General features: G+C 50.6%; 1 protein-coding gene across 1 annotated transcript in view; it reads left to right on the top strand.

The window, feature by feature from the left end:
* The first annotated feature begins 8248 nt into the window (after positions 1-8248).
* LOC138295278 (uncharacterized) overlaps positions 8249-17587 on the top strand; it is a 77557-nt gene continuing 68218 nt past the window's right edge. The window contains exon 1 of the mRNA XM_069233474.1: positions 8249-8366. Coding sequence (XP_069089575.1) covers positions 8264-8366 — 103 coding nt within the window. The 5' untranslated portion in view covers positions 8249-8263. The remainder of the gene's footprint in view (positions 8367-17587) is intronic.

Consider the following 17587-nt stretch of genomic DNA (forward strand, 5'->3'; position numbering starts at 1 on the left):
CGCACACTGGGAGGGAGCTGCGCACACTGAGAGGGAGCTGCGCACTGAGAGGGGGCTGTGCACACTGAGAAGGAGCTGTGCACACTGAGAGGGGGCTGTGCACACTGAGAGGGGGCTATGCACACTGGGAGGGAGCTGCGCACTGGGAGGGAGCTGCGCACACTGAGAGAGAGCTGCGCACTGAGAGGGAGCTGCGCACACTGAGAGGGGGCTGTGCACACTGAGAGGGGGCTGTGCACACTGGGAGGGAGCTGCGCACACTGAGAGGGAGCTGCGCACTGGGAGGGAGCTGCGCACACTGAGAGGGAGCTGCGCACACTGAGAGGGAGCTGCGCACTGGGAGGGAGCTGCGCACACTGGGAGGGAGCTGCGCACTGGGAGGGAGCTGCGCACACTGAGAGGGAGCTGTGCACACTGAGAGGGGGCTGCGCACACTGAGAGGGAGCTGCGCACACTGAGAGGGAGCTGCGCACTGGGAGGGAGCTGCGCACTGGGAGGGAGCTGCGCACTGAGAGGGGGCTGTGCACACTGAGAGGGGGCTGCGCACTGGGAGGGAGCTGCGCACTGAGAGGGAGCTGTGCACACTGAGAGGGAGCTGCGCACTGGGAGGGAGCTGCGCACTGAGAGGGAGCTGCACACTGAGAGGGAGCTGCGCACTGGGAGGGAGCTGCGCACTGAGAGGGGGCTGTGCACACTGAGAGGGAGCTGCGCACACTGAGAGGGAGCTGCGCACTGGGAGGGAGCTGCGCACACTGAGAGGGAGCTGCGCACACTGAGAGGGGGCTGCGCACTGAGAGGGGGCTGTGCACACTGAGAGGGAGCTGCGCACTGAGAGGGAGCTGCGCACTGGGAGGGAGCTGCGCACTGGGAGGGAGCTGCGCACACTGAGAGGGAGCTGTGCACACTGAGAGGGAGCTGCGCACTGAGAGGGGGCTGTGCACACTGAGAAGGAGCTGTGCACACTGAGAGGGGGCTGTGCACACTGAGAGGGGGCTGTGCACACTGGGAGGGAGCTGCGCACACTGAGAGGGAGCTGCGCACTGGGAGGGAGCTGCGCACACTGAGAGGGAGCTGCGCACTGAGAGGGGGCTGTGCACACTGAGAAGGAGCTGTGCACACTGAGAGGGGGCTGTGCACACTGAGAGGGACACTGAGAGGGGGCTGTGCACACTGGGAGGGAGCTGTGCACACTGGGAGGGAGCTGCGCACACTGAGAGGGAGCTGCGCACTGAGAGGGGGCTGTGCACACTGAGAAGGAGCTGTGCACACTGAGAGGGGGCTGTGCACACTGAGAGGGGGCTATGCACACTGGGAGGGAGCTGCGCACTGGGAGGGAGCTGCGCACACTGAGAGAGAGCTGCGCACTGAGAGGGAGCTGCGCACACTGAGAGGGGGCTGTGCACACTGAGAGGGGGCTGTGCACACTGGGAGGGAGCTGCGCACACTGAGAGGGAGCTGCGCACTGGGAGGGAGCTGCGCACACTGAGAGGGAGCTGCGCACACTGAGAGGGAGCTGCGCACTGGGAGGGAGCTGCGCACACTGGGAGGGAGCTGCGCACACTGAGAGGGAGCTGTGCACACTGAGAGGGGGCTGCGCACACTGAGAGGGAGCTGCGCACACTGAGAGGGAGCTGCGCACTGGGAGGGAGCTGCGCACTGGGAGGGAGCTGCGCACTGAGAGGGGGCTGTGCACACTGAGAGGGGGCTGCGCACTGGGAGGGAGCTGCGCACTGAGAGGGAGCTGTGCACACTGAGAGGGAGCTGCGCACTGGGAGGGAGCTGCGCACTGAGAGGGAGCTGCACACTGAGAGGGAGCTGCGCACTGGGAGGGAGCTGCGCACTGAGAGGGGGCTGTGCACACTGAGAGGGAGCTGCGCACACTGAGAGGGAGCTGCGCACTGGGAGGGAGCTGCGCACTGGGAGGGAGCTGCGCACACTGAGAGGGAGCTGCGCACACTGAGAGGGGGCTGCGCACTGAGAGGGGGCTGTGCACACTGAGAGGGAGCTGCGCACTGGGAGGGAGCTGCGCACTGGGAGGGAGCTGCGCACACTGAGAGGGAGCTGTGCACACTGAGAGGGGGCTGCGCACTGAGAGGGAGCTGCGCACACTGAGAGGGAGCTGCGCACACTGAGAGGGAGCTGCGCACACTGAGAGGGGGCTGCGCACTGAGAGGGGGCTGCGCACTGAGAGGGAGCTGCGCACTGGGAGGGAGCTGCGCACACTGAGAGGGAGCTGTGCACACTGAGAGGGGGCTGCGCACTGTGACCTTCTGGGTCCCCGGCACCGCTGCCTTTCTCTGCTGCAGGCGGGCAGTGCGACTCTCCACAAGTGTCCGTGGGTAAGAGAACTATTTTCAACTCTCTAATTGTGGAAAAGATGTCGAGCTCCACTGCTCTCTGTGGGTAGCACAGCTCCTCGCGCCTGGGACGCCAGCACACACCTGTCTCCAGGGAGGGTCGCTGCTGTCATGTCTGTGAGCAGGGCGTGAGATCTCTGCACCCCTGCCCTGTCTGCACTGCTAACCACTCTAGCTGTGGGGCAGAGCTTCTCACAGCTCTCTCTGGGGCAGGGCAGGCTCCCTGTCCTATCACCTGTGACTGCCCGGGGCTGAGGTGGAGTCTCACAAAGCATCTGTCAGTGGGCGAGGCCGCTTTCTATCGCCGTCCCATCAGTGGAATACATACTTCTAATCACAATCACCCACCCATGGTCAGGGCATCTCTTCCACTCCCTCTCTTCTGTGGCTAGGACATCTCACACCCATCCACAGGTGAGACATCTCCTCTCACTCTCCCCCATCTGTGGCTAGGACATCTCACACACATCTAAAGGACCTCTCACGCTGTCCCTTCTGAGGCTAGGGCATCTCACACCCATCCACAGGTGGGACATCTCTTCTCACTCTCTCCCATCTGTGGCTAGGACATCTCACACCCATCCACAGGTGGGACATCTCACTCTCTCCCACCTGTGGCTAGGACATCTCACACCCATCCACAGGTGGGACATATCACTCTCTCCCATTTGTGGCTAGGACATCTCACACACATCTAAAGGACCTCTCACGCTGTCCCTTCTGAGGCTAGGGCATCTCACACCCATCCACAGGTGGGACATCTCTTCTCACTCTCTCCCATCTGTGGCTAGGACATCTCACACCCGTCCACAGGTGGGACATCTCACTCTCTCCCATCTGTGGCTAGGACATCTCACACCCATCCACAGGTGAGACATCTCCTCTCACTCTCTCCCATCTGTGGCTAGGACATCTCGCACCCATCCACAGGTGGGACATCTCACTCTCTCCCATCTGTGGCTAGGACATCTCACACACATCTAAAGGTAGGACATCTCCTCTCACGCTGTCCCTTCTGAGTCTAGGGCATCTCACACCCATCCACAGGTGGGACATCTCTTCTCACTCTCTCCCATCTGTGGCTAGGACATCTCACACCCATCCACAGGTGGGACATCTCACTCTCTCCCACCTGTGGCTAGGACATCTCACACCCATCCACAGGTGGGACATCTCAGTCTCTCCCATTGTGGCTAGGACATCTCACACACATCTAAAGGACCTCTCACGCTGTCCCTTCTGAGGCTAGGGCATCTCACACCCATCCACAGGTGGGACATCTCTTCTCACTCTCTCCCATCTGTGGCTAGGACATCTCACACCCATCCACAGGTGGGACATCTCACTCTCTCCCACCTGTGGCTAGGGCATCTCACACCCATCCACAGGTGGGACATATCACTCTCTCCCATTTGTGGCTAGGACATCTCACACACATCTAAAGGACCTCTCACGCTGTCCCTTCTGAGGCTAGGGCATCTCACACCCATCCACAGGTGGGACATCTCTTCTCACTCTCTCCCATCTGTGGCTAGGACATCTCACACCCGTCCACAGGTGGGACATCTCACTCTCTCCCATCTGTGGCTAGGACATCTCACACCCATCCACAGGTGAGACATCTCCTCTCACTCTCTCCCATCTGTGGCTAGGACATCTCGCACCCATCCACAGGTGGGACATCTCACTCTCTCCCATCTGTGGCTAGGACATCTCACACACATCTAAAGGTAGGACATCTCCTCTCACGCTGTCCCTTCTGAGTCTAGGGCATCTCACACCCATCCACAGGTGGGACATCTCTTCTCACTCTCTCCCATCTGTGGCTAGGACATCTCACACCCATCCACAGGTGGGACATATCACTCTCTCCCACCTGTGGCTAGGACATCTCACACCCATCCACAGGTGGGACATCTCAGTCTCTCCCATTGTGGCTAGGACATCTCACACCCATCCACAGGTGGGACATCTCAGTCTCTCCCATTTCGGCTAGGACATCTCACACCCATCCACAGGTGGGACATCTCACTCTCTCCCATCTGTGGCTAGGACATCTCACACCCATCCACAGGTGGGACATCTCTTCTCAGTCTCTCCCATATGTGGCTAGGGCATCTCACACCCATCCACAGGTGGGACATCTCTTCTCACTCTCTCCCATCTCTGGCTAGGACATCTCACACCCATCCACAGGTGGGACATCTCTTCTCACTCTCCCATCTCTGGCTAAGGCATCTCACACCCATCCACAGGTGGGACATCTCTTCTCACTCTCTCCCATCTGTGGCTAGGACATTTCACACCCACCCGAAGGTAGGACAGCTCCTCTGACGCTCTTCCTTCTGAGGCTAGGGAATCTCACACCCATCCACAGGTGGGACATCTCTTCTCACTCTCTCCCATCTCTGGCTAGGACATCTCACACCCATCCACAGGTAGGGCATCTCCTCTCACTCTCTCCCATCTGTGGCTGGGACATCTCACACCCATCCACAGGTGGGACATCTCACTCTATCCCATTGCGGCTAGCACATCTCACACCCATCCACAGGTAGGACATCTCCTCTCACTCTCTCCCATCTGTGTCTAGGACATCTCACAACCATCCACAGGTAGGACATCTCTTCTCAATCTCTCCCATATGTGGCTAGCACATCTCACACCCGTTCACAGGTGGGACATCTTCTCTCACTCTCTCCCATCTGTGGCTAGGACATCTCACAGCCATCCACAGGTGAGACATCTCTTCTCACTCTCTCCCATATGTGGCTAGCACATCTCATACCCATCCACAGGTTGGTCATCTCTTCTCACTCTCTCCCATCTGTGGCTAGGACATTTCACACCTACCCGAAGGTAGGACATCTCCTCTGACGCTCTTCCTTCTGAGGCTAGGGAATCTCACACCCATCCACAGGTGGGACATCTCTCCTCACTCTCTCTCTTCTATATCTAGGGCATCTCACACCCATCCAAAGGTAGGGCATCTCTCCTCACTCTCTCCCTTCTATGGCTAGGACCTCTCACAGCCACCCTCCCAAAGGTAGGACATCTCCTCTCACTCTCTCCCATCTGTGGCTAGGGTATCTCACACCCATCCATAGGTATCACATCTCTTCTCACTACTCTCCATTCTATGTAAAGGACTTCTCACATCCACCCATAGGTAGGATATCTCCTCTCACTATCTAACATATGTGGCTAGGACATCTCACACCCATCCAAAGGTAGGACATCTCATGTCACTCCTGTCGGTGGCTAGGGCATCTCACACCCATCCAAGGTAGGACATCTCATCTCACTCCCATCGGTGGTTAGGGCATCTCACACCCATCCAAGGTAGGACATCTCATCTCACTCCCATCGGTGGTTAGGGCATCTCACACCCATCCAAAGCTAGAATATCTCTTCTCACTACCCTCTCATCAGTGGATAGGACATTTCACAGCCATGCAAAGGTTGGATATGTGCACCTGAAATCTGTCACACGCTTCCATCTCTTGGTGGGGCTCTCTCCTTATTTCTTGCATAGGTGCTGGAAGTCAGGGTGCGGGAGGCTGCAGCATGTCCAAATGCTGGGGTTCAGGTGGTGAGTGGGCCACAAAGATGCCTTTAACTTTTGTTTTTATCTTGCCTCATTTGCTGTGTGTTCAAAGACAGGTGTCAAATGTGGGGTTATGTCTTCTGACAAATTGCTGCTTATTCTTTCAACATAGAGATTGGAGTTTACTTTTCTTTCTCTGACTCCAAAATTAGAAGATTTTGTAAAGAGATCTATCGGGCAATCTTGCCTGGGTACAAGAAATGTGATATGAAATGCTGTAGGATGTAGATTTTGTATAACACACAACAAAATGTAACTACCTGTAAATAAACTGTGCAAATATTTCAAAATATGGCTGCTGTTAGGAAAGGACAAATGAAGCCTTTTTTTTGGTAATTTTGAAGTGTGGTGGAATAAAATAATCCCAATAGGGTAAAAACGAATCAAGACACTTTACTTGGTGATGTGCAAATGGTAAATATATGCCAAAACCCAATTTCCAGACATCATTTGGCAGCAATATAGTTTTTCCAGTAAAACTGCAGGTCAATGAATTTTTGTGGCCATTTCTAAGGCCTGTAAGTGACATTGTGCTACCACACCATGTTTTAGTAATATATTTGTGTCAGCTTTCTCCTAAGTGCACAATGGACTACGTACCGTGGGCCATGTCTTCAATCAATTGGCGTAGGGCAGTGTACAAGTCTTCTAGTTGCGGTGCCTGACACCGATGTGAAAGGGCATGAATGCATCGTATTTATGACATAAGGGGCCAGATGTAGGAAACTGTTTGCGACTCGCAAACGGCAAAATTTGCCGTTTGCGAGTCGCAAATCGCAGTTTCCTATTCAGAAATGCATTTTGCGAGTCGGGACCAACTCGCAAAATGCATTTCCGACTCGCAAATAGGAAGGGGTGTTCCCTTCCTATTTGCGAGTCTGAGTGGGATGCAATACCATGTGCGACCGCGTACGCGGTCGCAAATCGTATAGCAGTTACCATCCACTTCAAGTGGATGGTAACCCACTCGCAAACTGGAAGGGGTCCCCATGGGACCCCTTCCAGTTTGTGAATGGACCCCAAACATTTTTTTCAGGGCAGGTAGTGGTCCAAGGGACCACTGCCTGCCCTGAAAAAAAAACGAAACTAAAGGTTTCGGTTTTTTTTTAAGTGCAGCTCGTTTTCCTTTAAGGAAAACGGGCTACACTTAAAAAAAATAAAACTGCTTTATTGAAAGCAGTCACGGACATGGAGGTCTGCTGACTACAGCAGGCCTCCATGTTTGCGAGTGCCTTTACTCGCTATGGGGCCGCAATTTGCGACCCACCTCATGAATATTCATGAGGTGGGTCATTGCGACCCCATAGCGAGTTGCAGTCGGTGTCTGAGACACCGTACTGCATACCAATTTGCGAGGTGCAAAGTGCGAGTCGCATGGACTCGCACTTTGCACCTCGCAAATTTTAAAGTTGCTACATCTGGCCCTAGGTGCATTCCTGTCCTTTCCCCTTGTGTCGGTGCGCAGTTGTCGCCTAGCACCAACGCAGGCACCCTTGCACCCTGGTTCAAGGGGCCTGCGTTGTATGCAGGATTCCCTCCTGCACATAAACGATCCTGAGAGCCGTTTTCCTCTTTGTGTGCGCTGCAGAATGGAGCACAAATGGAAAGAGGAAAAACAGAGGAGACATTCAAATATTTCTTCTTGTCACCCCTGCTCTGAGGAGTCTTAAGGTTTGGATGCTGCCCCACATTTACCTGATTAAGTTAATCCGGGGCAGTGTCAAAATCCACAGGTTTTGCTAGGGAACACCCACTGTAACGCCCATGGAACACCTCCCTGGCACAGGGTGAGACAACTCAGTGGCTTGCACTACTTTGTCTTACTCCATATATATGAAGCCATTCAAAGCCACGCAAAGTGGCTTTGCGTGGCCTCAAAGATATGGTTGAGAGGCTCACGTACCTGGAGCGTCAAAGAAAGTGACAGTCTGACGGCGCAAGCCTCTCGTAAATATGGCACAAGATACTTACCACTCTCCTGCTAAACGTGGCTGGCTCATCTACTACACTTGTTCTTTGGGCAACGTTTGGATATTTCACTTTCCCTAAGACATTAGTGATGTAACATTGAATGCAGCACGTACTCTCCGAAGATTGTTCCTGCACCACAGTGTGATAAGAGAACTTCTCACATTCTCTGGCCAGTCCTTCTGAGCAGGAACCAACATTATTACTGCTCTTTTAGGCCAGGTTCCTTCTGATATATATTTTTTCTGGCTGTGTAAATCAATCATACCATAATCTGGGGGTGACTCGGTTTCTCTATTTATGTTTCAGCGTTAGATGAACAGCTGCAGGTATGGCTTTGAGGTGCCTAGCGGTCCAACTTCTTCCACTGCTGTTGACTTTGGGAGGAAGGATCCTGCAAGTGGAAGCATCCGATAACAACTACAATGAAGGAGGTAAAGGGCATGACTGACGTAATTCCAAGGATTGCGCAATATATAAGGGGCTATCCCGTAACCCTAGGACCTGGGTAAGATCAATGACAACACATAAATGGTCCTGAAGGGGAAAGTTTGACCCTAGACTTCCATGGCAGCAATTGCAATTTTAACCCACAATTACTAAAGTAACTAAAAAAATCTCTTCTTTTATAATTCATGAAAAATTCTTCTACATAGGTGCTCCTAAAAGTGATACAGCGTATAGCGCAGTGTAATTGATTGAGTAAAATAAACATGCGCAAGTGCTATACAGAGATCTGAGTGAAGCAGGCAACACTCAAACGTGAAAGTGTTCAAGTCCTTTGATTAAATCTCGTCACAAAAACAGTCCAATGTGTCAAATTGTTGACGTTTCGACCCAGACATTGATTTAAATACGGGTCATCATCGGGACAAGACTAAATTGAAGGAGACTCCTTGGAAAGTGTCTCATAAATCAAGAATCTTTGGATAGATGTATAGTGTTGAAGCAGTGCCCCAAACTTTAAACGTCCAGGGTGTCATAATGAATTGCACCTAGACCAACTGCTGTAGGGAAGACCCAACGTCTGACTCCGCTTGCAAAATAATTATCAGGCTTCCAGGGTAAGCTATCAGGAAACTATTGTCCTGTAGAGCTGGTCGTTGCACAAACGTACCTCACCTTCAGTGTGGCGCGCCGACTGCTGTCTCTTCAAGAATAATGATTCTTATTTAAATCAACATCTGGGTCGAAACATGAGCAATTTGGCACATTGGACTGATTTTTTAAGAGATTTAATCAAAGGACTTCAACACTTTGATGTTCGAGTGTTGTCTGCTTCACTCATATGTCTATATCAGTCAGTGGTATAGAACTCTATAGCACTTGCGCACATTTCTAACACTCACAATGCACCGTATCACTTTTAGGAGCACCTATATTTGAGTGTATGATTTGAAGAATTTTTGATCAATGATAACTAAGAGATTTTTTGTGTTACTTCAGTAATTGTGGGTTAGAATTACAATTGCTGCCGTTGAAGTCTAGGGTCAACTTCCCCCTTCCGGACCAATTATGTGTAGTCTGTAATTCTAAGGATGTCACGTGATGGACTCTTGCAAGTCATTCGCCAGCTCCCCCCTCACAGGCATTGTCAAAGTGACCTTGCAGGTTTTGCGCATGCGTCCTGGAGACTACTGTGTGTCTCTCACTAACGGGCCTTGTACTGCATGTTCTAGATTTTCGGAATGCACAATGAAGAAATGTCCTACCTAACAAGAATGAAAGTTTTAATTTTTTTAAGTACACAGAGGTGAGGAGTATGCATAACTTTCTTCCCTTTTTAATACAGCAGATTCAAAGAACAAAAAAACAAAAAAAACAAGTAAAGACTACATGTCCCATGAAACCCATGGTATCAGAGTGCAAACATAGTCCAATCAGAGTACAATCCATCATATAAATAGATATAACGTCCCTTGCTTTTCCTCTTCTTCACTGGAGGAAGTTAATGTTGATCCCAATTCTAATCCAGTCCTTGGTTATTGCCTGCGTAGATTGAAAACTATAGACCATGTTATCCAATTCTTTAATTAAAAGGTTATATTACAATAAAAACCATAATGTTGAAAGAGAGTGACTTATTTATTTGACATTAGAATATATGCACGTAAATGAACATTTAAGTTCATGAATAAATGGCACAATATAATTGAATTACTTACTGGTAACTGAAGGTACATATCTCGATGGGAGGGAGAGGCAGTTAATAAAAAAAGCGCCTGGGTGGGATAATCCTCGCCTCCATGTCCTTAACAGAATTGAAAGTTTCCTACTCGTTAGCTAGGAAATCTTTCATTCTAAGTCAGGACTGGAGGCGAGGATTATGCATGTTTAAAGCTTACTGACAACCAGAGTTGCGGCTTCTAATATTGGTTTACAATAGATTTTTTTGAAAGTGGATTCCGATGACCAATCTGCTGAATTCATGATGTCCTCTAGCCCACCTCCTAGCTGAAAGGCTCTAGATGCCATTGCTCCTCTTGTGGAACGTTTGCTAAACCTATGAATGTCTATACCTGCCTCTGTCATGAGCCATCTAACCCATCTAGCAATGGAAGGAGATAAAACCGATTTGAATGGTTTTGATAATGCAATGAGAACTCGATTCTCACCTTCAGGTCTGGTATCCAATGTCATGTCTCCGTATGCCTTGATAAACCTGACTACACATAATTTAGGATGGCCTGGGAAAGCAGGATAAGATACTAACCTATTAGTTTAATCCTCCTGGATATTAAGAACGTAACACCGTCTGGAGTGAAGACTCTAGCTGACAAATCTAGGACTCTAACATCACAGACTCTTTTGCAGTTATGAGGCATAAAAGAATAGCTAATTTAGCTGATAGTTGTTTTCGAGATAAGAAATGATTATCTTGCCATTGAGAGAGAAAAGTTAAAACTAAGTTGACGTCCCAAAGTCCAGAGTATTTGGGTTCTGGGTGTTTAGAAAGGCGAATGCCTTTCGTTAACTTACATACCCACGGGTGTTCACCTACTGGTTTGTTATCAGTGGAGACATGTCCAGCAGAAACAGCTGATCTAAAGGAATTGACTACAATAAGCTAGACCCGATTGAGCAAGTTCAGCCAGGAAATTCAGGATCTATGTAAGTTCTGCCCCACAGGGATCAAGATGTTTCTCCATACATGTAGGAGGCTGGCCTGGTTTGTAATGGGTACCTTGGGCACTTAAACCTTGTGCCAGGTCCAGTTATCCCTTATTAGTGAAATGTAGTAGTGTTCTAGCAGCTTAGGCTGATAGAAGGTAGCTATAGCAGAGCAGCTTAGGCTGAACTAGGAGACATGCAAAGCTCCTGCAATACCACTTATAGTTACACAGTACTTACACACAAGTAAAGACAATACTCAGTGTTACCAAAAATAAAGGTAGTTTATTTGGGTGACACAGTACCAAAAATATCTTAGAGGAAATACTCCTTCAGGAGGTAAGTATTATACACAATATATACACTAGACACCAAAATAAGGTAAGTAATTAGACATAGGATAGTGCAAACAATATGAAATGCTATAGAATGTAATAGGAGAAAATAGGTCTGGGGCAACACAAACCATATACTAAGAAAGTGGAATGCGAATCACAAATTCTTCCCCAGACAAGTGTAGTGTGTAGAGAATCACTGGGAGAGTAAGAAAACCACAAAGGTGAGTAAAATACCTCACCCCAGAGCCCAGGAAAATAGGAATAAAGTACTGCAAGTTTCCCTAGGACATACTACAAGTTGTGATTAGAGTTATTGGAAGAACCAAGCAAGACTGCAAACAACAAATGGTGGATTCCTGGACCTGAAGACCTGCAAAGAGAGGGGACAAGTCCAGAAGTCGGAAGAAGTTCCAGGAAGGACAGGAGCCCCTGCCAACCTAGAAGAGGGTGTAAAAGAAGAGTTCACCGGTCGGACGAAGACTGCAGAAATGCACCAAAGGAAGATGGCTGCAGGTTCCTGCATGATGCAATGGATGTCCCACAAAGAGATGTTGGATGCATGCGAGTTTCGACACTGGATTCGTCCAACAAGCTTTGGTTCAAGCAAAGTCGCGTTTTGCATCAAAGTGGCGCTGCCTGGACCCAGGAGGGACCTGGGGGCCTCAACACAGACTGAGGAGGCAGAGGGGGCTCCCAACACTGGAGGGAACCCACAGATGACCAGGCAGCACCCACGGAGGTCCCAGGACACGGGGACAAAGAAGGTGCAAATTGCGGTTGTTGCAGCACTACAAAAGAAGTTCCCACGCCACCGGAGGACAACTCAGCGGGTTGAGCATCGCAGGATAGTGTGCTGGGGACCTGGGCCAGACTGTGCATGAAGGATTCTTTCAAAAAGCGCACAATGGCCTCAGGAGGTGAACATGACGCAGTGCACAGAGGTACTGTCGCAATCGGGGAAGGCAAGCTCTTACCTCCTCCAAATTTGGACAGCAGGACCTTAGGACAGTCTGAGTCAAAGCGGTCCACCACCTGTGTTCCAAGGAGCATGCTCGTCTCCCCAGATGAGGAGTCCAAGAGAACTGGTCGTCGTCTTAGAAGTGACTGCAAGAGCAGGGAAGTGACTTCATCACTCCACTGGAGACTTCTTCGGTCCTTCTGGTGCAGGGTGAAGACAGGGAGTCCCCAGAGCGTGCACACCATGGGAACTGTTGCAGTTGCTGGCTGGAGCTGAAGTTGCAGAGTAAAAGTAGCCCTTCTGGATACTTTTTGCTGTTACAGCGTTTCCTAGAGCAGTCTGCAATCAATCCGAGGTCAGAGGATGAAGTAGTAGTTGCAGAGGATTCCTGCTTGAAAAATGCAAGTAGAATCTGAAGAGAAACCCACAGGAGAGACCATAATTAGCGCTTAGAGCGGGATTGGCTCCCTTATCAGGTATGGACCTATCAGGACGGGTCTCTGAAGTCACCTGCTGGCACTGGCCACTCAGAGGCCTCCAGAGTGTCCCCACACCTTGGAAAACAAGATGGCTGAAGTCTGGGACACACTGGAGGAGCTCTGGGCACCACCCCTAGGGTGGTGATGGACAGGGGAATGCTCACTCCCCTTTCCTTTGTCCAGTTTCGCGCCAGAGCAGGGGCTGGGGATCCCTGAACCGGTGTAGACTGGCTTATGCAAGGAGGGCACCATCTGTGCCCTTCAAAGCATTTCCAGAGGCTCTGGGAGGCTACCCCTTCCCAGCCTGTTACACCTATTTCCAAAGGGAGAGGGTGTAATACCCTCCACCCAAAGGAAATGCTTTGTTCTGCCTTCCTGGGAGTGAGCTGCTCAGTCCCCAGGAGGGCACAACCCTGTCTGTGAGGCGGCAGCAGCTGTAGCTGCAGTGCAAGCCTCAAAGAGCTGGTTTGGAGGACTGGTGGTCCATGGTGGAACCCCCAGGATGCATGGAATTGTCTCCCCAATACCAGATTTGGAATGGGGGACAATTCCATGATCTCAGACACCTTACATGGCCATATTCGGAGTTACCATTGTGAAGCTACATATAGGTATTGACCTATATGTAGTGCACATGTGTAATGGCGTCCCCGCACTCACAAAGTCTGGGGAATTGACCCTGAACTGCACGGGGGTACCTTTGCTAGTGCAAGGGTGCCCTCACACTTAGTAACTTTGCACCTAATCTTCAGTAAATGAAGGTTAGACATATAGGTGACTTATAAGTTTCTTAAGTGCAGTGAAAATGGCTGTAAAATAGTGTGTGCCCTATTTCACTCAGGCTGCAGTGGCAGGCCTGTGAAAGGGTTTGTCTGAGCTCCTTATGGGTGGCAAAAGAAATGCTGCCATTCATAAGGATCTCCTGGAACCCCAATGCCCTGGGTACCTAGGTACCATATACTAGGGACTTATAAGGGTGATCCAGTGTGCCAATTGAAATTGGTAAATGAAGTCACTAGCCTACAATTTAAAAGCAGAGAGAGCATAAGCACTGAGGTTCTGATTAGCAGAGCCTCAGTGACACAGTTAGGCACTACACAGGTAACACATTCAGGCCTCAAACTATGAGCACTGGAGTCCTGGCTAGCAAAATCCCAGTGAGACAGGCAAAAACATACTGATGTACATGTAAAATTGGGGTTAACATGCCAAGAAAGATGGTACTTTCCTACAGGGGGTCATTACGATCTCTGCGGGTTAATGGTCAACAGAAGACCGCCAGCATGCAGAACACCCCACCGGCCACATAATAAACATCCGGCTGGGCCGGCGGGGGGAAACATTGTTTGCACCCTCTGATCCAGCTGGATGCAGGGCCTGAACATTGACGCCGACTCTAAATGGAGCCGGCGGCAATGTAGCAGTGTGGTGGGGCTGTGCATGTGCATGGGCAGTGCGGGGGCTCCCGGGGGACCCAGAGTCACTCATTCCGCTGGCCTTTCCCTGGCGGTGTGGAATCTGACTCATTATCCAGCAGGCAGCGCTGTAAGCAGCGCTGCCCAGTCGGATCAGAAACACCGCCAGACTGCCTGTTGGCAGAAGCCTGGCGGTGGCAGCGTTTCAGACGTGGTTGTTCAGCCACATTCATTATATGGTGGTCTGGACCGCCATGCTGCCACCGCCGGCAAGGCGGTCCAGTCCGCCTTCTTCATAATGAGGGCCTATATGTGTGCTTCACAGTACATACAACATTTGCAAGGTTTGGAGACATAAAAACATTTCTCCAAGTCAATGCCTGTCTCAAAGAGGAATTGTTTTTTGGCACAAAGCCCTGTCTACAAATGTTAGCAGGTATCTTTGCACCAAAACCATGGGAGGTAGCATGGGAACAACCATGTCCCACCCTCTTGATACATAATTAAAACAAAGTGCTAACTTGCGATAATTTTTGACAACTTTCCAGCCAAAAGAATGTTTTACACTGGAAAATAAATAACAAACTTTCACTTAGTGTAGATTTGCATCACTTTTTATGAATTTGCAGAGGCTCAAAATGTTGATGATACCTTTGGTCCCTTGTGCCATGTGTGGCCAAAGGTTGCTTGAGCTCTGTGTCTCTTCAAGAGTAGTGACTGTGGTAGAGAGGCCTCTGGCACCAGGGTCTGACATGCACGGGGATCATTGTGCAAGCACTTGGGGGCAGCAGAGGGCGAGCAGCATGTGCGGTGCTCCGCTCCTGGTGGCTCCTGTACTGTTCTCATAATACTAACTAAAGAAAATCCAATGACCCAAAGAGACCAGGGCAAGTACATTAAACACAAACAGTGTCTCGCAAAAGATGCTTATTGCATGACTGCGAGCAACTGGTTGCATGAATAGAAATGTAAGTATTTAAGTGCGCATGCTTCAGCTGAGCCACTTTGTAAGCACTGAATGAGTATTGTGCACAAATAATTCAATATTTTTGTTATGCAGTGTGTAGGAGGCTGGACTGGCTTGTAGTGAGTACCAAGGGGTACTTGCACCTTGCACCAGGCCCAGTTATCCCTTATTAGTGTATAGGGTGTCTAGCAGCTTAGGCTGATAGATAATGGTAGCTTAGCAGAGCAGCTTAGGCTGAACTAGGAGACGTGTGAAGCTACTACAGTACCACTTAGTGTCATATGCACAATATCATAAGAAAACACAATACACAGTTATACTAAAAATAAAGGTACTTTATTTTTATGACAATATGCCAAAGTATCTTAGAGTGTACCCTCAGTGAGAGGATAGGAAATATACACAAGATATATGTACACAATAGCAAAAATATGCAGTATAGTCTTAGAAAACAGTGCAAACAATGTATAGTTACAATAGGATGCAATGGGGACACATAGGGATAGGGGCAACACAAACCATATACTCCAAAAGTGGAATGCGAACCACGAATGGACCCCAAACCTATGTGACCTTGTAGAGGGTCGCTGGGACTATTAGAAAATAGTGAGAGTTAGAAAAATAACCCTCCCCAAGACCCTGAAAAGTGAGTGCAAAGTGCACTAAAGTTCCCCCAAGGACAAAGAAGTTGTGATAGAGGAATAATGCAGGAAAGACACAAACCAACAATGCAACAATGATGGATTTCCAATCTCGGGTACCTGTGGAACAAGGGGACCAAGTCCAAAAGTCACAAGCAAGTCAAAGATGGGCATATGCCACGGAAATGCCAGCTGTGGGTGCAAAGAAGCTTCTACTGGACAGAAGAAGCTTAGGTTTCTGCAAGAACGAAAAGGGCTAGAGACTTCCCATTTGGTGGACGGATCCCTCTCGCCGTGGAGAGTCGTGCAAAAGTGTTTTCCCGCCGAAAGAACGCCAACAAGCCTTGCTAGCTGCAAATCATGCGGTTAACGTTTTTGGAAACTGCTGTGGCACAGGACGGACCAGGATGTCGCAAATTGCACCAGGAGGTAGAGGGGACATCGAGCAAGACAAGGAGCCCTCTCAGCAGCAGGTAGCGCCCAGAGAAGTGCCAGAAACAGGCACTACGAGGATGCGTGAAACGGTGCTCACCCGAAGTTACACAAAGGAGTCCCACGTCGCCGGAGACCAACTTAGAAAGTCGTGCAATGCAGGTTAGAGTGCCGTGGACCCAGGCTTGGCTGTGCACAAAGGATTTCCACCGGAAGTGCACAGGGGCTGGAGTAGCTGCAAAAGTCGCGGTTCCCAGCAATGCAGTCTAGCAAAGTGAGGCAAGGACTTACCTCCACCAAACTTGGACTGAAGAGTCACTGGACTGTGGGAGTCACTTGGACAGAGTTGCTGGATTCGAGGGACCTCGCTCGTTGTGCTGAGAGGAGACCCAAGGGACCGGTAATGCAGCTTTTTGGTGCCTGCGGTTGCAGGGGGAAGATTCCGTCGACCCACGGGAGATTTCTTCTGAGCTTCTAGTGCAGAGAGGAGGCAGACTACCCCCACAGCATGCACCACCAGGAAAACAGTCGAGAAGGCGGCAGGATCAGCGTTACAGAGTTGCAGTAGTCGTCTTAGCTACTTTGTTGCAGTTTTGCAGGCTTCCAGCGCGGTCAGCAGTCGATTCCTTGGCAGAAGGTGAAGAGAGAGATGCAGAGGAACTCTGATGAGCTCTTGCATTCGTTATCTAAAGTTTCCCCAGAGACAGAGACCCTAAATAGCCAGAAAAGAGGGTTTGGCTACTTAGGAGAGAGGATAGGCTAGCAACACCTGAAGGAGCCTATCACAAGGAGTCTCTGACGTCACCTGGTGGCACTGGCCACTCAGAGCAGTCCAGTGTGCCAGCAGCACCTCTGTTTCCAAGATGGCAGAGGTCTGGAGCACACTGGAGGAGCTCTGGACACCTCCCAGGGGAGGTGCAGGTCAGGGGAGTGGTCACTCCCCTTTCCTTTGTCCAGTTTCGCGCCAGAGCAGGGCTAAGGGGTCCCCTGAACCGGTGTAGACTGGCTTATGCAGAATTGGGCACATCTGTGCCCAACAAAGCATTTCCAGAGGCTGGGGGAGGCTACTCCTCCCCTGCCTTCACACCATTTTCCAAAGGGAGAGGGTGTCACACCCTCTCTCAGAGGAAGTTCTTTGTTCTGCCATCCTGGGCCAGGCCTGGCTGGACCCCAGGAGGGCAGATGCCTGTCTGAGGGGTTGGCAGCAGCAGCTGCAGTGAAACCCCAGGAAGGGCAGTTTGGCAGTACCAGGGTCTGGGCTACAGACCACTGGGATCATGGGATTGTGCCAACTATGCCAGGATGGCATAGAGG

The sequence above is a fragment of the Pleurodeles waltl genome, chromosome 5 (genome assembly GCF_031143425.1).
Source record: "Pleurodeles waltl isolate 20211129_DDA chromosome 5, aPleWal1.hap1.20221129, whole genome shotgun sequence".
Classification (NCBI taxonomy): Eukaryota; Metazoa; Chordata; class Amphibia; order Caudata; family Salamandridae; genus Pleurodeles; species Pleurodeles waltl.